This window comes from Scaptodrosophila lebanonensis, unplaced genomic scaffold (genome assembly GCF_003285725.1).
Source record: "Scaptodrosophila lebanonensis strain 11010-0011.00,11010-0021.00 unplaced genomic scaffold, SlebRS2 tig00000053-arrow-pilon, whole genome shotgun sequence".
Lineage (NCBI taxonomy): Eukaryota > Metazoa > Arthropoda > Insecta > Diptera > Drosophilidae > Scaptodrosophila > Scaptodrosophila lebanonensis.
In genome coordinates this window covers 703,215-730,232 of record NW_022060548.1, presented here as the reverse complement: position 1 = coordinate 730,232, position 27,018 = coordinate 703,215, and the positions used below count along the sequence as shown (strand labels likewise).

Sequence of the window (27,018 nt, the reverse complement as noted above, 5' to 3'; positions counted from 1 at the left end):
TGTTTCTGCACAGATGGGCAGCACCTAAGTGTGTATTTTGGTAGCACTGCAACAGTGTATTGTTTTTTTTCGGGCTCATATCTAGTGGGCTAAGCCTGAAGTTGAAATGGAAATGGATTTAGGTGATAGCCAACTGGATGAACACTTCACAATTTACAAGCACGAAGATTTGTTTAGCGAGAGCTTTCCGCTGTTCAAGGAAATTCGGAGGTTGGGAAAGCTTTGCGATGTTACGTTGAGGGTAGGTGCTCCTTATCAATACATTGTTTATTTATACACTTCTATATACATATCAATATATATGTTTGAATGCTTGTATCTCAATGTAGGTGGAAGATCAAACGTTCTCCGCCCATCGAGTTGTACTCGCGGCGACGATACCCTACTTTTATGCTATGTTTACCAATAATATGCAGGAATCGCGAGTTAAAGATATAACCATACGCGAGATCGAGCCCAGTGCTTTGGAGAGCCTTATTAATTATGTGTACAGTGGTCAGGTGCGCATCGATAATCAGAATGTTCAGAGCCTGATGGTTGGCGCCTCATTCCTGCAGCTCACTCAGGTGCGGAATGCCTGTGCAGATTTTTTAATATCACGCTTTCATCCGCATAATGTGCTCGGAATACGGCACTTCTCCGACTCGATGAGCTGCGTCCAACTGACAGCGGCAGCCGACAAGTATATTGATCAACATTTTGCCAAAGTATCGCAAGGAGAAGAGTTTCTTACACTGGACTGCGAACAGTTGTTGGAGCTAATGCGTCGGGATGAGCTTAATGTGATATCCGAGGAAGTGATATTCGAAGCATGCATGCGTTGGGTAAAATATGCGGAAGGCAGGCGCTCGGAGCTGTTTCCGCAGGTGTTGGCTGCAGTGCGACTGCCACTGCTTTCCCCCCAATTTCTGGCCGATCGTGTTGCACGCGAGGAGTTAATACGTTCATCGCATCAGTGTCGTGATTTATTGGACGAGGCCAAGGATTTCCATTTGATGCCAGAGCGAAGGGGCTTACTGCAATCATTTCGTACACGCCAACGTTGTGGAGAATTCTTCACGGGCCAAATTTATGCTGTTGGTGGTCTGGCGAGCACTGGCGAGTCTGTCAGCACGGTGGAGATTTATGATCCGGTTACAAAAAAATGGAAAATGGGCGAACAAATGTCCATGATGCGGTGCGAAGCTGTCGCTATAATGACATATTGAATTTCATTAATTTTTATTCCAACTTTTTGTAGCTCCCGCGTTGGTGTGGCCGTTTTGGATGGCAAATTATACGCATTTGGTGGCTTCAATGGCACCGAACGACTTTCCACTGTGGAAGTCTATGATCCGCGTAAGAACAAGTGGTCGCAGGGATGTGCCATGTTGTGCAAACGCAGCGCTGTCGGCGTGGCTGCTTTAGATGACTGCATTTATGTGTGTGGTGGATACGATGGCGTCACGTCGCTCAACACCGTCGAGTGCTACTATCCAAAGAGCAATACGTGGAAAACAGTGCGTAATTAGTTTCCTTTATCTGTTGATGAGTCAGCAAAATGGTTTTTTTTATCTTCTTGGTAGGTCGCCCAAATGATGAAATATCGCTCAGCTGGCGGCGTCACTCAATTAAATGGCTACGTTTATGCCCTGGGGGGACACGATGGTCTCTCTATATTTGATTCTGTGGAACGCTATGATCCCAACGAAGATGTTTGGGTCAAAATGTCATCGATGCTGAATCGTCGCTGCCGTCTAGGAGTCGCCACATTAAATGGCAAAATTTATGTATGCGGGGGATATTGTGGCAACTCGTTTCTACGCTCCGTAGAATGCTACGATCCACTTACAGATACGTGGAAATTAATCACGCCAATGAATTGTAAACGATCGCGAGTGGCTCTTGCGGCAAATATGGGAAAATTGTGGGCGATTGGCGGCTATGATGGCGAATCCAATCTGTCCACAGTGGAGGTTTTTGATCCAGAAACTGATAAATGGACCTTTGCGCCTCCCATGTGTGCACACAGTGGGGGCGTAGGTGCCGGCGTCATACGCATTGAGTAGAAATAGATTTATAAAAAGAGTTGAAATTTATTGTATAGTTTTAAGAAAAATGGTCAGTTATAGTTAATTTATGAAATTGTTCACGTATATCTTTAGGCGCTTACTGAGCAATCTGCGCTATTATTTCTATTGTATATGTGGCAGCTAAATTAATAGAACATCGTCTACTGTCTATGCCATACATGTATATATAGATATATATCATTCCAGTTGTACCTATCTGCCTATTTCTATGAATAATGAGTATGAGTGTGTAAGTATTTATTTATTTGTCTCCAATACTCGCTAATTTTTAAATGTAACTCTCAATGCAATTGAATATACATAAAACTTATTTTATCTTTATACACATCTATATTATATGTATGACTATTGGATCTGTTGTGCGTACTTTAATGCAATTGTAGTGACAGTTTTACGGGCCGTAAATCAGTTTTTGCTCCATATGCTTGTCTCTCTACGTGTGTGTGTCCTCGAGTATGTGGGACAATCGCGCAATATTTGCACAACAATGCAAAAAAAAAAAAAAAATATTGTTACACTGAAGCTTAAATACCCTTCCCAAGTACTTCGCATTCATGGAAACTATTTGTGTAAACAAAAATGTTAAAACAAATTTTGAAATGCAATATAAGAAGTTTATAAAATCAAATTGGATTGTTCATGAACGAGATAAATACATATTTAATAAGGTAGCTAGATAAATTTTTTTTAGCTTGTCAACCATTTTTATATAAAATAGTCTCTATTTATTTATTAACTTGTAAAAGAAACAAGTCAAAAAAAAATTAATCTTAAATTTTGAATGAATTATAGAAAATGGGAGCTCCGAAGAGATTTAACATGTTCTCTTATCAAGATTTCTCCATGCCTTTTCGGATTCTGATTTCTGGCATAAATAATTTAAAATATATTTTCTCTGTACTACTATACTCGTATGTTATGTACATGTGTACCTTTGTATGTTCTAATTTATGAACGAAATTTTACAAAAAGTATATTCTGTATAAATAGAATTTAAAAAGCTTTCAATGGTAAATAAATCTATCTCCGTTATCAACATCTTTAAGCACTTTTCTTTTTTCAATTTTGAGTTGCTTATAAATTTCGAAATTACTCAAATCTAAAATAAATCTTTTCTTTGAAAAAATAATTAATCATTTGTATGATGTAACAAATATAAGATAATGGGGAGCAATTAGCTATAGGTATTTCAAATCTATGGAAACATCCACTCTTCACAAATTTTGTCTTATTTTGAAACTTTTATTCGGAAGCTTTTAATAGAAAACTATGTTTACAATTTTTGTTTATAATTTGCAGGAAACTCATCAACACGAATAAGGAATGTGCTTTCTGTACATAAATATATTTGTATATAAAAGTTTCCAGGTAGTATATCACATCTGAGTAAGGTAAAGCCATGCATTTGGATCTGCTTTTGGTGTTAATAGTTGGGCTGAAGATGTGAAGATTGAAGCTTATTTTGGAATGAAATTGAACAAATGAAGCATGAGAAAGTCTACACTAAGGGCATGTAGGCTTCGGCACTACAATGTATGTTTCTTGTTTGTTGTTGTTATTGTGATTGTTCTTGTTATTGCACTATTTACACAGAGGGCTCGACTGCCAACGGCCAAACAGTGCCTGCAATTTTAAATTGAATTTGTTTCACCTGCTGCATTGCGTAGAGGCCCCCAATAACAACAACAGCACAACAGGTGCTGAGCCATCGTGCTTCAGCTGATTTTTTACGCGTACTATATATGTATTTTTTATCAGCCCGCTTATCTGTGTGTGTCATTTGATACGGAATCGGTATCCCCCAATGGGGGTGGACTCATCAATAAAATGGCACTTGCAGTGCCCACCACAATCTAATTAATAATACGAAATTTCATTTATATAGTCCGCTGGTCGCTTATGCCTTATCAATGGTTAGCATTTGGGCCTCGGCTGGTTATTTGTTCAAGCGAAAGAGCAGAGCGCTAACTTTATTTGCGTTCGATAATCAAATCAAATTGCTGCCATATAGACATGCTTCGGAATTGCGCAATTTTATTTTAATTAAATGCTAATTATGTTTGTCCAATAGCCGCACAGCGCGTAAATATTTGGCAATTGGTTGTGGGCTGCCACCATAACTATGCACGATGGGTCGCCTGAAAGATAGGGTCTTCTTCCTCAGGCTCAAATGCCCATTGGGCTGGCAGTTGTTAATTGAAAAGTGGCCGGAATTGAGAGTGCAAGAACATTTTTAGTGCCTTGGCCAATTTAAATGCAAATTTCACCGCTTGCCGTTTTAATGCCACAGGAAGCCGTCAAACCCCACCAAGGATGTGCGATAAGCCGTTGCAACAATGGCGTTGGCGGTGGCTGCGGCTGCTGCTGCTGCGGAAATGAGTGCGTTTAAGGGGCAGTCGCAGTTGCAACAACAGCAATAACCATTATACGTTTAATTTTAGCCCAAAAATGTATGTGTTGCATTGTCTTGTAGGGCAACAACAATAACAACAACGAGCACTTGCCTCTAGCTACGCACAGAGTACAGTGAAGAATGCTTAAAATGGAAATCTGATCTTATTAGAGTTGTGATTTTCACAGTTCTATGTTTTGCTCTGGAATAATTACTTATTATTACATTTGGTTTTTGGCTTAGGAACTCAGTAAATAGACTTTCTGGAAATATATATGAAACGAATTAATTATAAATGTTAAATTATTATCCAATAGGTGTGTTGCCCAGAAGGCCAGACATTTTATTATAATTTATATAAAATTAAATGACTCGGAAATAAGTTTGATTATATTATATTGTCCATTCCACGATTCGGTCGGATAGAAAGAACAATGAGTCTATTACCATAAATGTGATTTGGCGGAGATTTCCCATTTTCTCCTCTCATAAATACATATGTTCCCCTGTTTCTTCACGAAGTGTATCTATGAATTTTTAGATCTTCCAAACATATATTTCTTGAAAGAGAACAGATATTTGTTTGAACGTTCTTGTTTTAAAAAACGGACCATTAAAACGAACATCCACTTTGAAATTTTAACTATATGTAGATGTGTGTATGCAAGTGTGTGTGTTTACATACACTTGGCCTTTAGAAGTGGCACGTGGGTGCCTGTGTCTTGAGTCTTAAGTCTTGGTGGCTATCTTGCAAAGAGGTTGTTGTAAATGTTGCATTTATTATGCACGCTACTGGCCTTGACTAGAGCACAGGAGCAGACGGCCAAAAAACAGAAAAGAATAACAATTTAAATATTACAAAGAGTGCAACATTTCCTTTGGCGGATGTTGTTGTTATAGATTCAGCTTAATTTCGTATTTAAATCCGATGGCTATTTACGCTTAAAGATATAATAAATAATAAATTCAAACGAATTCATTATATAATAAGAGCAGGCTATAACGCGTGTATTGTTATTATTTATTTAACACGGACAGTGTGAAACATTTTAATTACAATTTGCGAAAGCAAATACAAATGGTGACCCGTTCATGTGTTTTGGTAATTTTAAATTGATTGCCAGCGAAAAAGTTCAACGGGAGTGGCAACAGCAGCGGCAGCTTCAAAGTTGCAGCAAAGTAAAATAAAAAATTTATATTATGGCCATACTCTGCGGCCGCTTTTTCTCGTGGAGAGTAAAATAAAAAATGTTTTATTCACATATGCAAACAAAATTTCCGTTCAATTCAATTGCGCGGCCTGAAAGTATGCAGCACATTTTTTGTTTCTTACATTTTTATAAAGCGCCTGGCGCTGAAGTGGCGCCCCCCACATAAAAGCAACGACCACCCACGCACACACACCCATACAGACCACACACACACACACACTCACACAGACGAAGGTTGCTACTTTCTATTCGACCAATTGTTGATATGCACGAACAAGCGCATGCACACATGCACAAACATACACAAAGAGGCGATAGGCACCCGAGCCTGGTCGTGTTTGTCGTTTCCTGTTCGTCGCATGCGTGTGTGTAGAAGCGTATCTGCATCGTGTGTTCTTTTGTGCCGAGCGTTGAGCATTTAAAAGTCCAATGCCGCTTTGATCTGTCGCTCAGTTGTTGCCATCATTCCGACGCGTTCGTTCGGGAATCTAACAAAAATTCACAAAAAGTGAAATCAAATTAAAAAACGGCGTTTTCGCAACAAGTAAAATTTATTAAATAATTACAATACATTAATATTTCAGTAAGTGGATTTCTGATTAAATATTGTCATATGTTTTAAAATGGTGATGCATTGTCAATCAATGACATTGCAAGGAAATTGTACAGCATATATCTTTTATATTCTTAGTGATATTATATTGACTGTGACTGTACCATAATATTTATTAGAAAATTGAACTGAAACTATTAGAAGGCTGCTAATTCCTGAGCTGTCAAAAGTTACTATAATTTTTGACTGTGAAAAACTAAATTTCTAAATTTTAAATCAAATTAAAAGTGCCAAGAATATTTAATGTGAATTAGTAGGATATTGCACTAAAGTTATGAATATAAACTTCAATGTTTCTGATTAGGTTGCTTAAGATCTTTTTAAAGCTCTTCAAAATATTTTTAAAGCTCACAATTAAATATTAATAAATATGCCCACATCATTTTGTTAATTCTTACAATTTTAATTTTAACATTTTTAAAAAAGCAAATATAGTATATTCATGTTTATAGTTGAAAAGCTACTTGGAGTTCTTTAAAATATAAAATTGTGCCTTGCAATAAAACTAGATCGCTTTGGCCGGGTTCTGATTAATGTTACTATTCGGTTAAACTTGGCTTAGAAGAATCCTTAATCTGTATAGACTTTACTGTTGGTTTTTTAGTATGAGAAATGCAGGAACTTTTTATCGAACTAGATCGCTATGGTCTATGCTGCCTAATTTTAAAGCTTTTAAAAACAAAAGAATTCTTAATGCGTTTCTAATTTGTTGTTTTTCTGTAGGTATACAAATAAAAATTAATATTAAACTTTCTCCAAATACCACACAATAATGGCGTACCTATATTTTTAAACAATTTATAACTTACTTTTTAGTTTGAGAAATGGAGAAACTTTTCAAGTTCGTCGAAACATATCAGCTTATTTTGTAATCAAATAAGATCACTAGGGTTTGATTGTTTAAATAGTCACTTATAGCTTGGCAGTTAGTTTGCCATCAAAAGAATCCTAAATGTTGCGGCATAAAGTTCCAATTCTAATTTAAAAAGCAACTTTAAACAATTAATATTTTTCGTAGTTTGAGAAATAAGGTAAATAAATTTGAAATCTTGTCGGTAAATATAATTAGTTCCATTTATTGGGATTGCATGCAATCTTATAGTACACAGCTTTTATCTAATCTGAGACCCAATTAGGAAGCCTTTCTAATAGTTAAAAAAGTTGGCCCTTAAAACCATGTACTGCAGTAGGTCGCCACTTACCGGCGGCAAGTTAGAAATAAGTGACGGTTTTTGCAGCCCATTTTGTAATTCACTTAGAAAACGTTGTCTTTTAAGCCACGCCCGATTACGCTTTGAACGCACGAACGCATTCTTGTTGTAACTTTTGCTGCCCCAAAGTCTCAAATGTCACAGATTTGGCAGTTGGCAATAATAATGGGCTAATATGACATACAACAACAACGAGAACAAACCCGAGGGGCTTACCCCGCCCTGCTTGCCCGCCCGCTGATCAGTTGGCTAAAGCTTAAAAATTCTTCTCCAAAATCCTACACACACAAATTGTTGCTTCACTGTTGAAGCTGCCTATGTGTGTGAGTGTGTGTGTTTGAGTTCTAATGTGTAGCAGCAACAATGTCTGAGGCTCATCAACGCAACTCCACAAAAGCCGGCGGCGAAAGCTAATAAAAAGCAACATTAATGCATAGCCATGGCATGCCGCAACACATCTAAGGAGTGGAGGCTGCGACTCGCATCCGAATCCGGTGCGATGTGCAAACACACGCGCCCATTATATGATATGACATGGCCAAATAATTATGTAACAAAACAACAACTACACATAAAGAAATTACTAATCGAGTCTGGACATAAAAGAGATAAAAATATAAGTATATAGGAACATGAAAACAAACTAGTCTCTCAATATGGTATTTGAAAGTATATTCATATTAAAAGTTCGGTTTGGTTTTTGGTTTTGTTAGTTGATTAGATAGTTATTTTAATTCTCATATTTTCTTAACTTATATGTTACATTTCTTATTAATTTGTATAGCTTTTCAACTCAAACTACTAATTAATTTCAACTCAAGAACTAATTAAAAACAAAAATCGATTAGAAAAATAATGTCTATCTAGGGTTAGGTGGCATAATATTTTCTTTTAAATAATGTATCATTTTCTTTTAAGTATTTCTTTTTCATTCCTAAATTTGTACCATTTTTAATATTTTGAACATATTACATTTTCTGATCAAATTCTGCTATACTTTTTCATTACATAAACATTATATACATATATACATATGTCCTGTCATCGCAAACGTATCCGAAAAATACATATTTGGTTATCTAAATGAATTGATTGCTTTTTGAAGGCGAATTTTTCAAATCAATACAAATATATTGATATTTATAGCATGTATGTATACATATTTATGAGACACAGGCCAAGACAAATCAATTGATATGGCTATGGTGTTTTTTTTCTGTGTGTAATCAATGCGCCAGCAGCGCTCAACTTCAACTACTGTTGCTTTAAAAATGGCCGTCGGCTTCTGTATGTCAACTTTTAAATGTCAACTTTGCTAAATAAAGCAACAGAGAAAACAACTAAATAATAATAATAAAGAAAACAATAGCACACACGGCACAATTATTTTCTACATGAAGATACATACAAGTGTTTAGCAGGACAGCAAATACTTGAAATGCAGCTGCGCCTAAAAGATGCTTTAAAAAAGCAAGCAACCATTCATGCACGTGTGCGTGTGTGCGTGTGTGCGTGACTGCCCAGCAAACATTTTAGCCGAAGAAAGAGTGGCGCCAATTAAGCTAAGTCTGCAGAGTGCAGAACACAAAAACAGAAAAAAAAGTAATGTTTTGAACTGAGGCTATTCCACCATTTATATATACTTCGTGTATTTATTTCAAAAAGTAAACGCAGAGCGTTTCTTTGAAAATATTCGAAAAACACTTCTATTTTGGGTAACTCCTATAAATGTCACGCTGTTGTGTCATGCTTATCCTGATAGTGTATTTTAAAAACTGTACCAATATATCCTTAGAATATAGCCAGTTGTTTATTTAGTTGCACAGTTTTTTCACAATTTTTTCAAATATCTTTCAGAAATTCTTCTTCATTATTTTCTTAGAATAATTTTTTTGTTTCGTATCTATCAGTGTCACAGTTTCGGTCTAGAGATTTTTTAGTTAATTAAAATGATAGAAAAATCACCAGAAGTCACACCTGGAAATAAACGCAAAAGATGCTTCTTTTTTAAAAATGTTGACTGGGTTTTATATACTAATTAAAGGGGCTGGACAAGTTGTAGGCTCATTACGGAGCACATTGTAAAAAAAACAACAACGGCGCGACTGGAGAGCTAAAAGAATAACAACAACAACAGGAGGAAAAACACTGTGATGTGCAAGTTGGGAGCTATTTGGCCGAGTGCCAAGCCAAGCCAAGAGCGAAAGACCGAACCGGTGCAGGACACTTTCACGTCTTTTACAGCTTTGGCATTTTGAGAATTATTTTGACATCAGTGGGGCTGAAGTGTTATTTAACTTACAATTTCAGTAAGTAACTAGGCACAGTGGCTATCTTTCGACAGACGACGGCAATTTGTGGCTTAAGTTAAACAATCTTTATGTTGGCATCTATAGATTTGAAATGTAAAGTTTTTGAATTTCTTAATTAGGATCAATAATTTCTTTATTTTTATACTCTGTACCCGGAGGGTAAAGGGACATATTGTATGAGAAAACTAAGCACAGGCAAAAGTAGGCCTAGTAGCACCCATTTATTAGGTACAACTATTGTGTGTTCAGCGAATCGATAGATTCACGTCCTTTACAAATCACCATACAATAAACGAAATAAACATTTTAATTATGGTGATAACAGCTAGGCTAAATAATTGGGTACCGAAATCGCTAAAAGTTAGATGAAATACTATAATTTTTAGAGTCTGTAGATGAAATGTTTTCCTCCTGAAAAAATACGGAAATATGGATGCAAATATCTCACAAAACATTTTTCGCCTTACATACTATAGTTTATACATTTTATAGGAATTGTTCAGTTTTATTTTTATAATATTATAACATTTTATTGCTGTGAAGTTCTATAAAAGACCTCTCGAAATCGCACGCCCATTGCTGGAAAGGAAGAAAATGGGAGAAAATATTGATATGGATAGCATCACAGAAGAGAAATATAATATAGAACAGTACGATTTACAAAAGAGGTGTTTTTTCAAGAAAGATCGCGAGTTTTCTTTATTGGCAATAACTGTAGAGAAGCAAGTGACGCCGTAACCATTCGTTTTGTATAAGTTTTGTCAATTTCGACATCACTTTATTGATTGCAATCAATTATGCTCAATTATATTTGTTTTCCTTAATTCCATAGACTGACTTCTTCCATTTTATTTTATAAATTATAAAGTGAATTATTAATCGAACTTCACGAAAAAATTACAGGCAAATAGTTCTATTATTATTTATTTTCCCTTGCATAAAAAAGAAGACCATTTTAAGTTTAGCAGGAAAAGTACATATGTCAATATTTAGTTATATTTTGAGCACTAATATCCGATGTCTATTAATAAAACACTTGTTGCTTCTCTTTTTTCGCAAACAAAATTTCAGCGCTAGCCACTGTGTTCTTTTAAAAAGTGCCCCAAACACACACACACACAGAGATTTGGCCGTAAAAATAAACTTTGGCCGTAAAAGCGTTGTGGCAGCAAGCGTGGCAAGTTGTTGTTGGTTGACTGACTTAATCACAGTTTTTGTGGATTCAATCATTGGGGATTAATTTGCTTGACAAACCAAGGCGTCACTTTGCAGGCGGCCGAGGCGGGGGCATAAAGCTTAAATCTGTGTACACCCAGAATTTACACAGATGTGAGTGTCCTTTGCTGTCTCCTAATGAGCCTGTCGACACACCAGTGTGAAAGCTAAAAATATACATATGAATAAAAAAGGCTGAACTTCATTTATTGTTGCTACCCAAAGCTTAAGCTGCCACGGATTTTGCACAACATTCATTACAAATTACAGATTAGATTAGATAGGATTAGTTCTGGTTGCTGCAGTTTCTTTAGGATCTGGCATTCAGAATGGGCTTATCCCGAAACACCAGTTGCTGGGTGATGGGCGCCTGTTGATACTCTACAACTATCAGGCGATTGTTCCCAACCTTAAGTACGGGGGCGGGCACAAAGAGCGTGACTTGAGGACCCACCAATGGCCAATAGCGGCCCAGATTCTCGCCATTTATGAAGACCACACCCTTGCCCCAGCCCGACATGTCCAGATAGGTGTCTGCCAGCTCTTGCTCACTGTTGATTCTCAATATGGATGCGTAGATGGCGGGACCAGAGCGCAACAGCTTACGTGGCAGTTTCAGATTCTGAATGTCTTCCTGGGCTGCATCTGCCTCCGGCGCATTGGACTGCGCTACGAGCTGCAGCAGATCCTCAACACTTTCCAGCGGGTATTTGGTCATGTTCCAGTTATTCAGAACCTTCTTATCTAGCGTCACGTCCTGCGTCAGACCCTTGAAGTCATTAATCTGCTGTCCATAGTTGATTCTGCCCTGATTCTCCACCAGCAGCTGCAACAAGCTACCCGCACTGGCACTCAATGGCAGATCGAAGATGGGCGTTTCCCGCGCCAAAATCCCCACCAATTCATTGTCGACATAGACGTAGGCCCTATCCGCCAAACCAGGCACATGCAGAATGCTGGGATCCCGCTTGAAACGTGGCAGCCACGTTTCGTAGAGCACCAGACCCGAGTACTGGTTTAATGCCTCGAAGGTCTTCGGTCTGGTTGCACGCACTACACCCGTAGCAAGGATCTGGCGTCCCTCCGGGGAGAGCAGGCTGCAGCAGCTGGTCAGGCGCACGATTCCGTAGGCTCGCTTGGGCGATGGTTGGGGCACTGGCACATCCGGCAGCGGAATATAGCGACCGATTATGCTGCGTAGCGTTTGATATTTGGACGTAACATCGCCCGCCTCCGTCATGGGTGCATCGTAGTCGTACGACGTAATATCAGCCAAGTAATTGCCAGGCCCGTTCTCATTAGCGCCGGCAGTGAAGCCAAAATTTGTGCCGCCAAAGAACATATAAAGATTGACGCTAGCACCACTGTCCAGCATATTGCTAAAAAAAAATAATTGTCGATTAGGAAATTATTTTGAGAATTGGTCTTCAAGGATTACTTCTACTTCCATGTCTTCAATAGCACTCCTCACAACTTCTAGGAAGACTGTTGTGCAAGGAGACGTCCTGACTACTCTCACTTCAAATTTTTCATTCTTCCTTTTACTTGTACTTCTGCTACTTATACCTCCTAAAAAACTGCTGTGGAAGAAGCTTCGTCTGTCTTCCATGTTCCTCACTCATTTCTTCTAGCCAAGGGTAGCTCCAAACCTACATCCTGTTTTAATTGTCGATTAAGAACTGTATTTTGAGAATTGGTCTTCAAGGATTACTTCTACTTCCATGTCTTCAATACCACTCCTCACAACTTCTAGGAAGACTATTGTGCAAGGAGATGTCCTGACTACTCTCACTCAAATTTTCCATTCTTCCTTTTACTTGCACTTCTGCTCCTTATACCTCATAGGAAAACTACTGTGGAAGGAGTTTCGTCTGCCTTCCATGTTCCTCACTCATTTCTTCTAGCCAAGGGTAGCTCCAAACCTACATCCTGTTTTAATTGTCGATTAAGAACTGTATTTTGAGAATTGGTCTTCAAGGATTACTTCTACTTCCATGTCTTCAATACCACACCTCACAACTTCTAGGAAGACTGTTGTGCAAGGAGATATCCTGTCTACTATCACTTCAAATGTTCACTTCCTCCTTTTACTTCTGCTACTTATACCCTTTACAAAACTACTGTGGAAGGAGCTTCGTCTGTCTCCCATCCTCCTCACTCATTTCTTCTAGTAATGGGTAACTAGAAATCTTCATCCCACTGTTTTGCTTTAAATTCTTGTCAGCCCTATATCATTCATATCTCAGCCCTACTTTCCTGCCTATTTTATTGCCTCTGCCGATCACTTACATGAATGTTCCTATAATTCCATTTGTGCTCACATTGGCCATGGGCTCTGTCCAGTGTGTCAACCAGCCGGGATAGTATTCCGCATTCACGAGAGGTCCGTTGGGTTGGAAGCGGCGCAGACGCTGCCATGTATTGCTCAAGTCTCTGGTAGCTCCAAAGTCTAAGGTGGCGAGCACGCCGGGAATTTTGCCACAACGTAAGACACTCGGCCCATCATTGGTGAAGAGCACGGCTTTGTCTTTGACATGGCTTTGGGTCTCGTCACGCAGCCAGGTGCGATAATTGCCATCGCAGGCAGAATACGAGCCATACTCGTTCTCCACCTGTACCATTATAATCGGACCGCCATTGCCGTACAGATATTGGGAGATGTGGGCGAAGAGCACGCTGTACCAAATGCGCACTTCATTGAGATAGTCTAGGAAACCATTTGATTTAAATAGTAGTTTCCATCAAGGCATCCTCAAGCGCTCTCTTACCAATGTCCGCAGTGCGTAAGCGAATGTTGGGGTACTTGGTGAGTAGCCAGTAGGGGAAGCCACCCATGTCGCGCTCCGCACAAATGTACGGTCCAGGTCGTAATATGACCAGCAAGTCCTCGGCCACAGCTAGGCGTATAAAACGTTCCAGATCGGCAATGCCCCTCCAGACATAGGCCCCATCTCGCGGATTGTGCAGCGACCACTCCACGTAACTAGATAGCGAAAAACCTTATACGATTATGTCAAATTTTGACGCGACGATACTCTTCATGTAATTTTCATGTCTAATTTTGAATTTTAATTGAAATTGATTGAAGCAGCAATACCTTAATGGCATCACTATAAGACTACACAAATTTGTGTGCAAAATATTTGCTTTTAGGACCAAAACTTTAGTCGCATTTATATTGACTTACGTGGTCACGGCATTCAGGCCAGCTGCTCGCATAGTCCTCAAATGTTTTTGCCAAGTGTCCGGATGAGCACGAAAATAGTGAAAGGAGCCGGCAATAAAGCGGAAAGGCTGGCCATCCTTGAGAAAGCGATCGTTTTCGTAATCCACAACAAACGTGCGATTGGCACTCACACACACAACAGCGGCGCAGAGGGCGAGTAAGCAGAGCGGCAACTGCATGGCTCTTGCTGTTAAGAAACCAGAATGTTAAAATTTGCCAAGAAGCACTGTTAACGCAACAAGAGAACGAAATATTTATAAGCAGTGGTGTTACGAAACAAAACTGAGAGGGAAAGCAGAACTGAGAGTGAAAGGAATAGTGACAGGAACCGGCAATACAGCGCAATGGTTGCCCATCCATAAGAAAGTGATCGTTCTCGAGTAAGCAGAACACAAAATGGAGCATATTGCATTTGGCGTGCTGTTAAGCAAACACTATGTTAAGAAGCACTGTTAGCGCAACAAGAGAACGAAATATTTATAAGCAGTGCTGTGACGAAAGCAAAACTGAGAGGGAAAGCAGAACTGAGAGTGAAAGGAATAGTGACAGGAGCCGGCAATAAAGCGCAATGGTTGCCCATCCATAAGAAAGTGATCGTTCTCGAGTAAGCAGAACACAAAATGGAGCATATTGCATTTGGCGTGCTGTTAAGCAAACACTATGTTAAGAAGCACTGTTAGCGAGAGAACGAAATATTTATGAGCAGTGCTGTTAAGGAAACAGAACAGACTGCAAATGCTAAACAGAACATTAAATGTTAATTGCATTTGGCGCTAGCTCTTTAGAAACTTTTGTGCAACCAATTGAATTTTTTTGCACAAATGTTTCCGGTTGCAAACGAAGCCGCAGACGACACTGCTTCCTAGGAACTGCGAGCTGCGTTGAGATTAGCTGCTGAATCTGATATCAGCACTTGACATGCATTATTAATTCAAGTTCAGGGCTCAATTGTGGCTGTGGCTGGGATTGTGTCTCTTGTCTGTTTGTATATGTGTGTGTGTATCTGGCACGTGCGTCGTTTCGAATTCGTTGACAAATTAATTTTTGTTTGGTTTCAGGTCTGCTTACAATTTTGAGCAGTTTATTCACACGCCTGATTGGTCAAATGCTCAAAATATTAAGCATTATGATTGCTGATTGTTTATAAAACGTTTCTTTTTGTGGCCGAATTTCCAGTTGCAGGTCCAGCGCATTAATGTTTATGTATTTTCCCGTTGTTTGTTTTCAATTAAGTTGCCAGCTTATCCACAGCTGTGCGAAATCAAAGTACGAGCAACAATTACGGCAACACACATACATACGATTACATAGTACATGTACATATGTCTGTTTTCTTATCTGACTTTTTGCTACGTGAATATGATTTGAAATGCGAAACGCCATTACAATTTATTGCTATCCATCATTAATTAAATATGATTGTCAAATGGTGACTATTTCGGTTAATTTCTACAAATATCATTTCATTGGTTAAAGCCAATTAACTATTTTTGTGTATTTATTGTATTTATTGAAATATTTATATAAAAAAAAAACATACGGGTTGGCGCATCATATTATTTGAGTAAAAATTGTGACAATTGCTTAAATTTGAACATGTTTAGTTTGTCTTTTTCGGAATATATCGACATAAAATAATTCATTAATATTCATTCATGAATAATACTTCCACAACATTTTTAACACTTTGATTTCTGATAAAGTGCCACCAAAGAGATTTCAGAATCATTTGAAACATCTATTTTATCTGTTGTTAAAGATTGATAATTGATTACTGTCTAGATTGCATTGTCTCCAAAAGGATCAGCTACTCAGCTTATAATTTAAAGAAACACATATATGTTGGCATATAACTTATTTATAAAAATGATTTTTTTTCGCCTCTTTAGCCGCCTTTGTTATCATTATTGTTCAATTTTGATACTTCGCTTGCTGAACCCGATTTGTTCTCCAATATTCTTGAACTATCTTTGAAGCTAACTCATTTATCTAAGTTACCTTTTATCGACCCATTGTAAAATCTTCTCTTTTATGTAGTCAAGTGTTAATTAGTTAGTCTGTCTCTTAACTTATCTGCAACTTTGCAATGCTTCGCCGTTAATTGTTTTTTGTCCGTCCACTAAACCACGCCTATTTTTTATTTGTGGTTAGTAGAAACGGATTTATTTCACTTGTCACTGATCATAAGTTAAATATTAATAAAACCTCGAGGATTCGGACGATTAGTGTTCAGCCAATGTCCAAAATACCGAAAATTCGATTCGTCTGTTATGGTGAAGTATTATTGAAAACTCATAAAAACCAAAATTGTTCAGAGACAAAACATATGTTTTGTTACTGAGCTTGATTTTGATTTTGATGAAACTCCCGATTGTGATAAGGTACTTAACAAAATTCCATAAATACCAGAATTTCCTAAGATATCCTCATACTCAAAAATATTATCTCACCAAGAGAATTGTCAAAGGCAGATGTCTAAAATAATGGCAAACATAAGCCAAAGTATTGAAAATCAAGTCAATAAGAAAGATATATTTATGAAAAAAATTAATATAAATATAATTATGGAGTTAAGAACAAGTCGTTAGACAACAAATTATGAACATATATATATATGTATATACAAGTATTACTGGAAATTAGGTCGAATGTTTGTTTCTTTTCTTGTCTTCTTAGCTTAGCGGACTACGTAAATTTCTAAGTTTTATATTTCTTATAATTTTATATTTTAAACTCGATTTATGTTTAGTCCTTAATTTAATTCTGCTTTAGACAGTGGATTGAATGAAATCCTTTTTAAAAATGTTACTGTACTTCGGTGTTTATAAAAATGTTTTAATTGTTAAATAAATAAATACAAATAATAGCACATATATATATTGTTTTTCAAATGTTAACTTCCGCTGCACCGTTTACAAATTTTGTACGATAATAATCATTTAATTCTCTTTAACACTTATTGTACTACATATATAGTATTTAATGCACAGACATTTAATTTGATTAATTGGAAACATTTTTGAATATGTTTGCTGTTTAGAATAATCTTTTAATGGTTCAATAGCTAAATGTATAATTATCAAAACATAAACTTGCGCTGCACTGTTTACAAATTGTGTACTGATTCATTTAATGTAATGATTCATTTAATTCTTTTTAATACGTATGTAGATATGTATTTTTATGTACATACATATAGCATATGTAAGTACATATGTACATATTTAAGTTCACGCAATACATTAACTTAATTGACTGAATCAAATGATCTGTGAATCCCCTGGCCCTGAACTTGTGTGTAACACACACATGAACACTCATTAATGCGTTCTGTTCTCCAAATTTAGTTGGCGACATTAAAATACAGCTACTTAAACAAATGTTATGCATCGATATCGGTAGAACAACAACAGTAACAACAACAATTAGAACAGAATGAAACTCGGCACCACAAAGTAATATAAAAAGTACAAACAAAAAGAAGGAAAAATGGGGGCCATGGCACCAGCACACTGGGCTGAAAGTACTTTAAGTGTTTGACCCAATTCAATTATTTTACATAGAACCGCGAGAATGGAGCTCAGACCACCGCAGAGTGGGGCACATAGAATGCAACAACAACAACAACTACATACAATAATAACAAAAACAATAACTCGGCATGCGATACTACGAGTACATGGGGAGACAATGAAGCCGCAGCGAGAAAGTTGCATCTTTTGTTTTGGCATAACAGTTTTTGCTGTTCTGCTAATGATTGTACAAATATATAGGTACAAGTATATATGCATGTACACAGCTATAGAAATTGAGACGGCGGCCGCAACTGATTTGTCAGCTAAACAGCTACTGGTAATTTTTTTCCACGAAAGGTCAGAAAAGCTGTCGGCGATTCTTTTGTAAGTCCCAAGGCAGTCAGAATAACGAAAACTGAAATATGATCACAACTCACACATATACACACAAACACACACACAGATACACACATTCTATATAATTGAAGCTCAATCAATTGTACATCACAGCATGTATTCAATAATTCAAGCACTTGCCCCTTTGATTCTTTATAATTATGGGTTCTTTCGGGATTCTGTGGCACAACGCGTTCGGTACGATTCGTGCGTATGCGATCGGCGGAACTTGAGAGACGAGCGTGTGTTCCGCTTGAAAGACGAACCTCAACTGAAAGCGTCGCACTGAGTACGGGCTTCTATATAGCATATATGTGTGTAAATCATATCGCTGATAAGCGGCATGAGAGCGCTTAGAGTGGGAAAAAATGCACTGGAATTGAGAAAGTGCAACATGTTGACGATCGCCAAACATTCTCCATTGCATGCAACATTGCTGGCAACAGCGATCACACGCAAGCAAACATTCAATCACGCAATCAATCGATATTTGCGAATTCAGTTCAATAAGAATTTGCATATTTAAGAAAATTAATAGACAGTTGAATATTGAAAATTATTTAACTCTCACAAGTAGGCGTCTTTCCAGCTCTGCACCAGCGGGTTCGAATCTTGAACGATACAATATACAATTTTAATTTCAATCAATATTTTAGAATTCAGTCCAATAAGACTTTGCATATTTTAGGAAATTAATAGTTGAATTTTGAAATGATTTAACTCTCAGAAATAGGCGCTTTCCAGCTCTGTAGCAGCGCTTTGAATCTCAACACTAAAATATAGAATTTGGATGCCAAGTTTGTTTATTATAGCTCTGGTACTTACTGCGATCCCTTCGTTTATACAGGCGGGCAGACAGACATACATCTAATACCGGATGTAAGGGTACGGTATGATGGTCCACAACGAATTTAAGTTTCTCCAACTTCGTCGTGCTAAATTTTACGCTTGGGAAACCACGTTTTGCTCTTTGCCCTTATCACAAAACAAGAACCGGGCATCAAGAACCGACCTCTCCTAACAACAAAAGAAAAGCGACGACATTGTAGTCGACAGCTGGAAGCCAAACAAGTAAAATGTATAACGAGCTCAAAATTCCCGCAAACGAAAGAAAAGCTACAAATTTGACATTTTCCTACGCTGTCGCATACTTTTGTGATTCGTCGTGATTTTTTTGTTTCTTCTTTACTTCACCTAAATTAATGTAATTTTTAATTACATTTCATTCAGCAACACACATGGCGGATAATTGGAAATTGTTACGACTTGGGGAAGATATAAGATATAGGCATACGAGTATATGAGCTGAATAGGACTGTATTAGGCTGAAAATTTAATATTGTTGGCAGCTATGGCGACATAATTGATTACAAAAATAAATAAATATGAAAAGTGTGCCAAATTTAAATTTCGAAATTTAATTAATTTACTTTAATTGTGCCACATATGTTTATGCTTAGCATCAATCAATTGACAGCCGAATTGCGTCTAAATTTTATTTATGTGCGTGTCTGTGCATGTGTGCAGTACAGAATTGAGGCAAAGCTGCAACAACGCTAACAATAATACTAATTACCTCTCTAAACTTAAAATGCTTTCACGCGTCTACGTCACGTAAGTTCTGTCTACGTGTAAAACATTCAAAATATTGTTTGTGTGTTTATATATGATTTATTTATTTTTCGAAAGGCGTTGATTAAATTTTGAGTGAACTAAACACCCATGTGAACGATTAGGGTATATAAACTATACCAGACCGCTAGGTATCTGCAAAATGTTTGCTTTACGCTCTACAGATTCACAAACTGGTGGCCAGGAGAGTGAAATTGCTTATCACTTTTTGATGCAGACTTCGTCTCATTCCCTAACATCTGCCTTTTCTGATAAGATTTGCAAAATTTTGAATGGCAACACAAGTTTAATTAATAATTAGCGACTGAAAACAAGGTTTCACTTTAATAATTGATGATAATGCAGACGCTAAGAATAGAAACGACCAACAACATGATTATTTCATAACTTACTACTAATTCAGTTTTATACTTAAATCATACTGCTTAGATAAAAATGTTATTACACAAAAATGTGTGTACCTTAAAAACTTAACAGAAATGTTTAGTTATAGCAATAAACCCAACAATTAGATCAAAAATGTAATTATTGCTCAAACAACAGTACAGTTTGAATATATACTGTACCGTTATATCACTGCTTTTGAAGGTATAACTTCTTAGATGCAGACTCTATATTTATTTGATAAAAGTAACACTTAAATGAGCCGCCGAAACTTATTGAACTTTGAACTTTTTTCCAACTGACAATTCGAATTTGACATTTCGGCGGCGGAAATGCAATAAAAATCCATTTAAAATTCGTACACATGCGACATACTAAAAAGTACAGTCACGCCAGCAGCATAACACGTTCCATTCCAAAACTTTTGCCAACACAGACTCGCTCTCGCTCTCTCTCTCTCTCTCTCTCTATTTCTCTGTCACATACTTATCTCTCATCTTTTATGCATAAACTGTTGCTTCAACACGTTCCATTTTCATTTGTTTGTTTGTTTTGGAGTGAGGCGGAAAAATACAAATTGTTGTAACTGGAGGAGGGTAGGAGAGGAGGAGGGATGGGAGGCAAAACAAAATGCACGCCTCAGGCATTCAGTTTGAGATTTTTGTGCTCTTTTATTCCTGGTCGGAGGCGAAAAAGTGAATTTTCTATTTTGTTGTTTTATTATTAATTTCTTTTGCATTTTGTCGTATGTCGGTTGGTTCCTTCGTCTGTATTATTTTTCTTTGTCCATGTGGGGCATGGGTCACATGTGGACCCAAAACAGCTAGGCTAATGGGCTTTTATTAACCCCCCGAACACACACACACACATGTGTAGCTAAAGCACGTAGTAAGCGGCTGGCTGACTGGGCTCCGTGTGTGTTGGCTGCCAAAGGCTGAAATGCAAAAACTCGCACGTCAGTTTCGGCGACACATCTTTAATGTTTGGACGCTGTTGGCATTTTAAAGTGTCCACAGGGATGTAGGCCCACACATACATACACAATTAAACACACATGTACTGTGTGCCACTACTTCATACGCAAACAAATTAACAGCTGAGCCCGGCACGGGGCGTATGCGGAATGTAGGCAGCGACTACATACGGGTATATTACGCATACGCCGTGTGCGTCACATTAAGAGCTTAGACAGTTGACTGCATGCGTGTGCTTGGCTGTGAATGGGCTTAGCCTTTTGGCCAACTACCACATGACATTGTTGCACTCCCCTCGTCACTCTCAACCGGAAGCTTTTGATTTTCCTGTGCTAATTTTGCCAAAGCAAGAAACTTTATGCTCTGACTTGCAACGGATTTAACGCTCAGTAGTTTGTAGTTTTCAGTTTGACATTTCACTGATTGTCAACTTGCCCGATAGTTGGCCATTTTGATTTGTATTTAACGGAACTTTCCAACTTTCCATGTGTTAGACACTTGAAACAAAGCTGGAAACTAGCAGCCAATACAGCTTAAAAAGCACGCTGAATACACTTTCAATTTTCAAGCTGAAAATGTGTTCGTTGTGGCTAAAATAGTAATGCGAAATTCTCTTAAACATTAATTGAAAGCAACTTAAAATAACTTTCAAAAATGGCTTTACTTGTACTTAATCTTTAGCTTTAACCTGTTGATTGGAACGGAAGCAGCAAGTGCAGCTGCAATTCAATTGAACGGCAAGCAATCCAATTGTCATATTTTATCTATAGATATATTTAGCCTAGTAAGTTCTTTCATTTGCACCCAAGCTTCCTCTCCCTCCCCCTCCACTGCACTCGTTATGCTAACTTGTTGGCTTGCGGCATTGCAATCAATTGAATTACATGTTTGCTGCTTCCTGTGATGGCATTTGGCGCTGCATCGTTAGCGTTATTGCTCTTAGGAGTGCGCCACAGCCGCATTAGTCTGACACCATTCGCCGGGCTTATCAAGAAGAACGTCGTAGTCGTGGACGCCCAAGGCAGTCGCACAACCAACGACCCAACGAGCCAACAAGCCACCCAGGCAGTCAAAAGCCAGACAGCCAGACAGCCAGCGAGTGCCACATTTGCATGACAATTCTTATTCTGCTTAACAAGCATGTTGAAAGCTAACTGGAGCAGTAGTGGAGCGGGCAGGTTTGTTTAGAATATGTACCTCGTGCATCTAAAACAATAAATTGTTTACATAGCTGTTGGAAAAATTTTGTCTGACTATATTGGCGTCTTTGCTTTGACATTGGAGTATCATCTAAAAAAAAGGGTGTTTAAAAAATAATGTATAAACTTTTTAAGAAGCTACTGCATTTATATTAACCCTTCGTTTGGCCCCAATCTCCGATTTGAATGATTTTTGGTTTAATCAATAGAAAAGTGAAAATAAAAAATACACTTTATTTTATTGATTTACATTTGCAACATAGGACAAATCCCAATGTCCATTTATACATATATACAGTAAAAACTCTCTTGGCTGGAAACTCACGGTCGGCCAATTTTTGTTCGCAAGAGGGGAGAGTCCGTTTAAGGGGATACTTAAATACTTTATAACCGATCGAATGTTTTAGATAAAGTGTCCGGATAAAAAAGGTGTCCATTAAGGGAGCTTTCACTGTAATTTGATGATCACGTAAAGCATCTCGCATCTGGGCTTACCATAAATATCAGTAAGTGTAGGCCTTGCTTGAATAAAGTTGATTATCTTGGATATTGAAAACATAAAGTACGCTTCAAATAAAAGCTGAAAGTTCCCAGTTCATACGCGTAAATATTTGAGTAGATTTCTAGAAATTATCAGCTCATTTCACAGTATTTGTTAATAATCTTTCTGTTTAAAATCGAAAAACACTAGATTCATTTGACAGCAAATCAATCCGAATTTTGAGAAATATTATGTTTTGCAATGCAAAATCGCATTTTCCCTCAACACTAGAAGCATATACTGATAAAATACGGACGCTAAGGTTGTTTAAAAATATAACTACAATAAAAATTGATATTTTTTCTAAATTTAAGATATGCTAGAAAAGGTTATAAGAGTATTTTTAGAGCACAAGCAGCCAGAATGTATTTGTTTCAGGAAATACTGGTTAAGTGTGAACCAATTGTGTAACAAAATTCTAGTTCGGTTATGACCTTGTTAAAGGCAATGTATTGTAGAATAAATGTTGTAGAATATAACAACAGGGATTGGGATTCGCTTGGTTGTTTAAAAATAGAATTACAATGAAAATTGATATGTTTTTCTAAATTTAAGATATGCTACAAAAGGTTATAAAAGTATTTTTAGAGCACAAGCAGCCAGAATGTAACAAAATTCTAGTTCGGTTATGACCTTGTAAACAGGCAATGCATTGTAGAATATAACAACAGGGATTGGGACTTCTCGCAGTGGCAGGAAATGAACTTGAGAAGGGTTTTCGGAATTTCAGTTCGGCAAACCATAATCAAAGGCGATGGTGCTGCCTATGTGCTTTGCCATAAGTAGTAGATGGCTGATTAAAAAATACAGATTGAAATATTTTCTCAACAAAGCAATGATGAAGCAAGCATTATCCTCTCCGCTCTTAGCTTACCATCTAATTGCTAATATTTTTGATATTCAAAATAAAACGTGCGTGTACAATTTTAATTTTCAACCATGTAACCATTTTAAGTGAAATGTGATAAATTTTCGCTCTTTTCATTACACAATTCGATTTGAAAGATGTTTTTAAACATGACGAATATATTGTGAATGGATTTAATTATAATAAATCCACTTAAGCTAGAGAGACAGACAAGTTAAAATGATCAATACATAGTCAGCTTTTGGGGCATATTAATTTTGATGCTATTTTTGTAGGTGCTGATGTTTTTGATTTATTATTATATTTTTATGTTATTTGATTTCAAACGAACCATCATTATATTAATAGGCAATTATTATTCTCTTTACATACCATCTGTTTACTTTCTTAAAGAAAGTTTCTTCAAATTGTTAAATAACGAAGTCGAGAAGAAACCATTCGAATATTTGTTCTACAGATTATGAGCAGCAATATTTCTAATATTCATTTCTTTTTTTGGGTGCATGCACGAATATGTATTTTAGTTTTAGTCGCAAAGAAGGACACTTGTACAGTTTCCATTCACCAACCACCCAACCAAATAAGTAGGCAGCCCTCTCAAATGTTTGTGCTCCATTACACTTGTAGAAATAAAGGTCAAGTGTGTGGCGCAGCGGATTTGAATAACATATACACATATATGTAGATAAGTGCAGCATAAAAAAGCAAACGAAAGGGTTCCCCACTTATTCATTCATTTACATTTCCTTTATTGCCTTTCGCAGCGTTTGGAAATTGCAAAGCCCGCCTAAAAGCACGCAACACAACAATTCCAGAGAATACAAATGCATAACAGGCACCAAGCTCTTACAACAGCGGGCAGCATGCTGTTAATGCTGTTGTTACTGTTAACAGCCTACACAGGCACTGTTGAGGGCGACTTTGCTGTTGCCCCCACTGTTAAGCCCACAGAAGCAGCAGCGGAAGTGGAAGCTATGGAGCCGCAGCCGCTTAGGAAGCTGGTGAAGCGTGCCCCCACCTCCAGTTTTATAGGCATGCGTGGGAAGAAAGATTTGCAGGCAGAGGATGATGATAGCAGCGGCAGCAGCAACAACAACAACATCAATTGGCAGCAACAACTCGATCCGATGTCGCTAGACTATGCCGACGACAATTACTATTTAGAGAACGGTCGCTTCAAGAAAGCGCCCTTGGCCTTTGTGGGCGTGCGTGGCAAGAAATATACACCGGGAAGTAGTCGCCTGGGCGAGCTCTTGCAGAGCATGGAGGAGCAACGTTTCCGGGAGAATTTGATGCACGAAATTATGGAGCGTCTGGCCCTGGAGAATGGTGAGGTGGTCAAGCGTGCCCCCACCGGGTTCACGGGTATGCGTGGCAAGCGGACGTTTATGGATGCGGATGTCTTCGGAGATGCGGATGAGAGCGCACTACAGAAATTGGAGAAACGAGCGCCCGTTAATGCATTTGTGGGCGTGCGTGGCAAGAAGGATGTGTCGCATCAGCACTATAAGCGAGCTGCCCTGAACGAGGTAAGTGGTAATTGAGCTGCTCATAAGGAGTCAAAAGCGAGGTTTGATCAACATAAAGCAAACATAATGCCTTAACGACTGCAAGGATCATCCAAGTTAAAGTTTTCTTTATCTTTATTCGTTGTTAAATATTTTCTCATATTATTATATTGTAATATATTTTGCATAAGTTAGACACAATAGGAGGTCCTTAGGTTAGATTCCGAAACTTGTTGATCAAAGCTCGCTTAGATTGTGCTGTGCTTTACTTTTCTAAAACTAATGCATGTCAGTTGTGGCGGAATATGTTTAAAAAGGCGTACGAAGCACGTGGCAAGAAGCAGCGGTATGCGGACTTCAACAGCAAGTTTGTTGCAGTGCGGGGTAAGAAAAGCGACGAGCAGGCGCAGGATGCTGAGGAGGACAGTGATGCTAATTATCCACCCGAGTCGCGTTATCTGGTGCAGCCGTTCTATCCATGGGAAACCAACATGCTGGGCTATGAGGAGAAACGCGTGCCAAATGGATTTGTGGGCATGCGCGGAAAACGTTCTGGTGAGTTCTTGAGCTTGCTCATTGAAGGGCCGCTTGACCTTTACCCTGTACTTTTGCGACTTTGCAGCATTACCCGAATAAATGACGTCAGCTCTTCAACACTACAGTTTTAAGGCCACAAAATGGAAATTGCAGTTCCTCGAAACAAGATTTGAAAAATGAAAAAAAACTAGTCAACGAGAAAATGTTTTAAATAATCGCTGGGCTGGAGATTATTTATAAACACACACACACACACGCATACACTCACAGACCTATTACTAAATGCATATTCCTTGCTCTGTTGCTTAATATAAACAATTTGAGACCTCGTCCCCATATTGTAAATGTAAATGTATCGTAATTGCAAAAAATTTAATTAATTGGAGCTTGGCTCCCAATTATGAATGTATATGTATGTATGTGCTCCCGAAACGTATGTGTACTTAGTTAAATGCATATCTACTATCAAATCAAAATTAACATTTAATATTAACGCATGGAAGGCACTGCCCATGCATTTTTAAAACCAAATATGTGAGTTATTTATTTGAGAATCAGTGGGAAATACACACATACAGCAAATCTATATAGCACCATACTAACTAATTATGTATTGTAAATATTGTATGGTAAATAATAAATACATATATTAAATAAAATAACAGTTCAGCGTTTGACAATTATTGCACACTTAGCAGTCTGGCGACTGTGAAATAAAATGCATTAGTGAATGCAATTTCGAAAAATTTCAAAAGTTTCATTTCATTTTCTTCTAATTCGTTATAAGGCAAACGAAAATGTAGACTGCAGAATTCTTTAAATGAATAAATATTTAATAAACCGAATAATATGAGCTGAGGAGAAAAGTGCACGAGCGAAAAAGCTATAATGTATACATATGTATGTACAGATAGTTTAGTAAAATTGTTCGAAACTTTTGAAGAGTAAAAGTTCCAGTAATTTCTTTCAACAATAATTTATTTATATAATAAATTTCCGTCTCATTGTTGACAAACATATTGCAAGACAATTATCTGCGGGTTGAGTTCAACAGCTGACGACGGACCGAAGCACAGTTTCAGCATCAAACTGATAAAGCAAAACGACAATGTTATCAGCCATACCAATACATATGTATGTACATATGTATATAATATGTATGACTGATGACAAATCAATAAATCGAACAATGTTCGTCTAAAAATCCTGAAG

The 27,018-nt window shown here is 37.6% G+C and overlaps 3 protein-coding genes across 4 annotated transcripts; 2 read left to right on the top strand and 1 right to left on the bottom strand.

Moving 5' to 3' along the window:
- The first annotated feature begins 38 nt into the window (after positions 1-38).
- LOC115624407 (kelch-like protein 18) lies at positions 39-2,429 on the top strand. The gene is made up of 4 exons (XM_030519142.1): positions 39-241; positions 330-1,177; positions 1,241-1,499; positions 1,566-2,429. The coding sequence occupies exons 1-4, from the start codon at positions 107-109 to the stop codon at positions 2,046-2,048; spliced, it is 1,725 nt and encodes a 574-aa protein (XP_030375002.1). The 5' UTR covers positions 39-106; the 3' UTR covers positions 2,049-2,429.
- A 3,711-nt stretch (positions 2,430-6,140) lies between these two features.
- On the top strand, positions 6,141-25,983 carry LOC115623781 (tachykinins). 2 transcript variants are annotated; one of them, XM_030518322.1, is made up of 4 exons: positions 6,141-6,258; positions 24,526-25,290; positions 25,587-25,824; positions 25,892-25,983. In XM_030518322.1, exons 2-4 carry the CDS (start codon positions 24,586-24,588, stop codon positions 25,903-25,905), a joined length of 957 nt encoding a protein of 318 aa, XP_030374182.1. In that variant the 5' UTR covers positions 6,141-6,258; positions 24,526-24,585; the 3' UTR covers positions 25,906-25,983. The 2 variants fall into 2 exon arrangements, with proteins under 2 accessions (XP_030374182.1, XP_030374181.1); XM_030518321.1 differs by having other exon boundaries at positions 25,563-25,824.
- LOC115623780 (beta-galactosidase) lies at positions 11,203-18,421 on the bottom strand. The gene is made up of 5 exons (XM_030518320.1): positions 18,305-18,421; positions 14,214-14,439; positions 13,795-14,009; positions 13,316-13,733; positions 11,203-12,405 (listed from the first exon to the last, which is right to left on the bottom strand). Exons 2-5 carry the CDS (start codon positions 14,429-14,431, stop codon positions 11,337-11,339), a joined length of 1,920 nt encoding a protein of 639 aa, XP_030374180.1. The 5' UTR covers positions 14,432-14,439; positions 18,305-18,421; the 3' UTR covers positions 11,203-11,336.
- Positions 25,984-27,018: the final 1,035 nt, after the last annotated feature.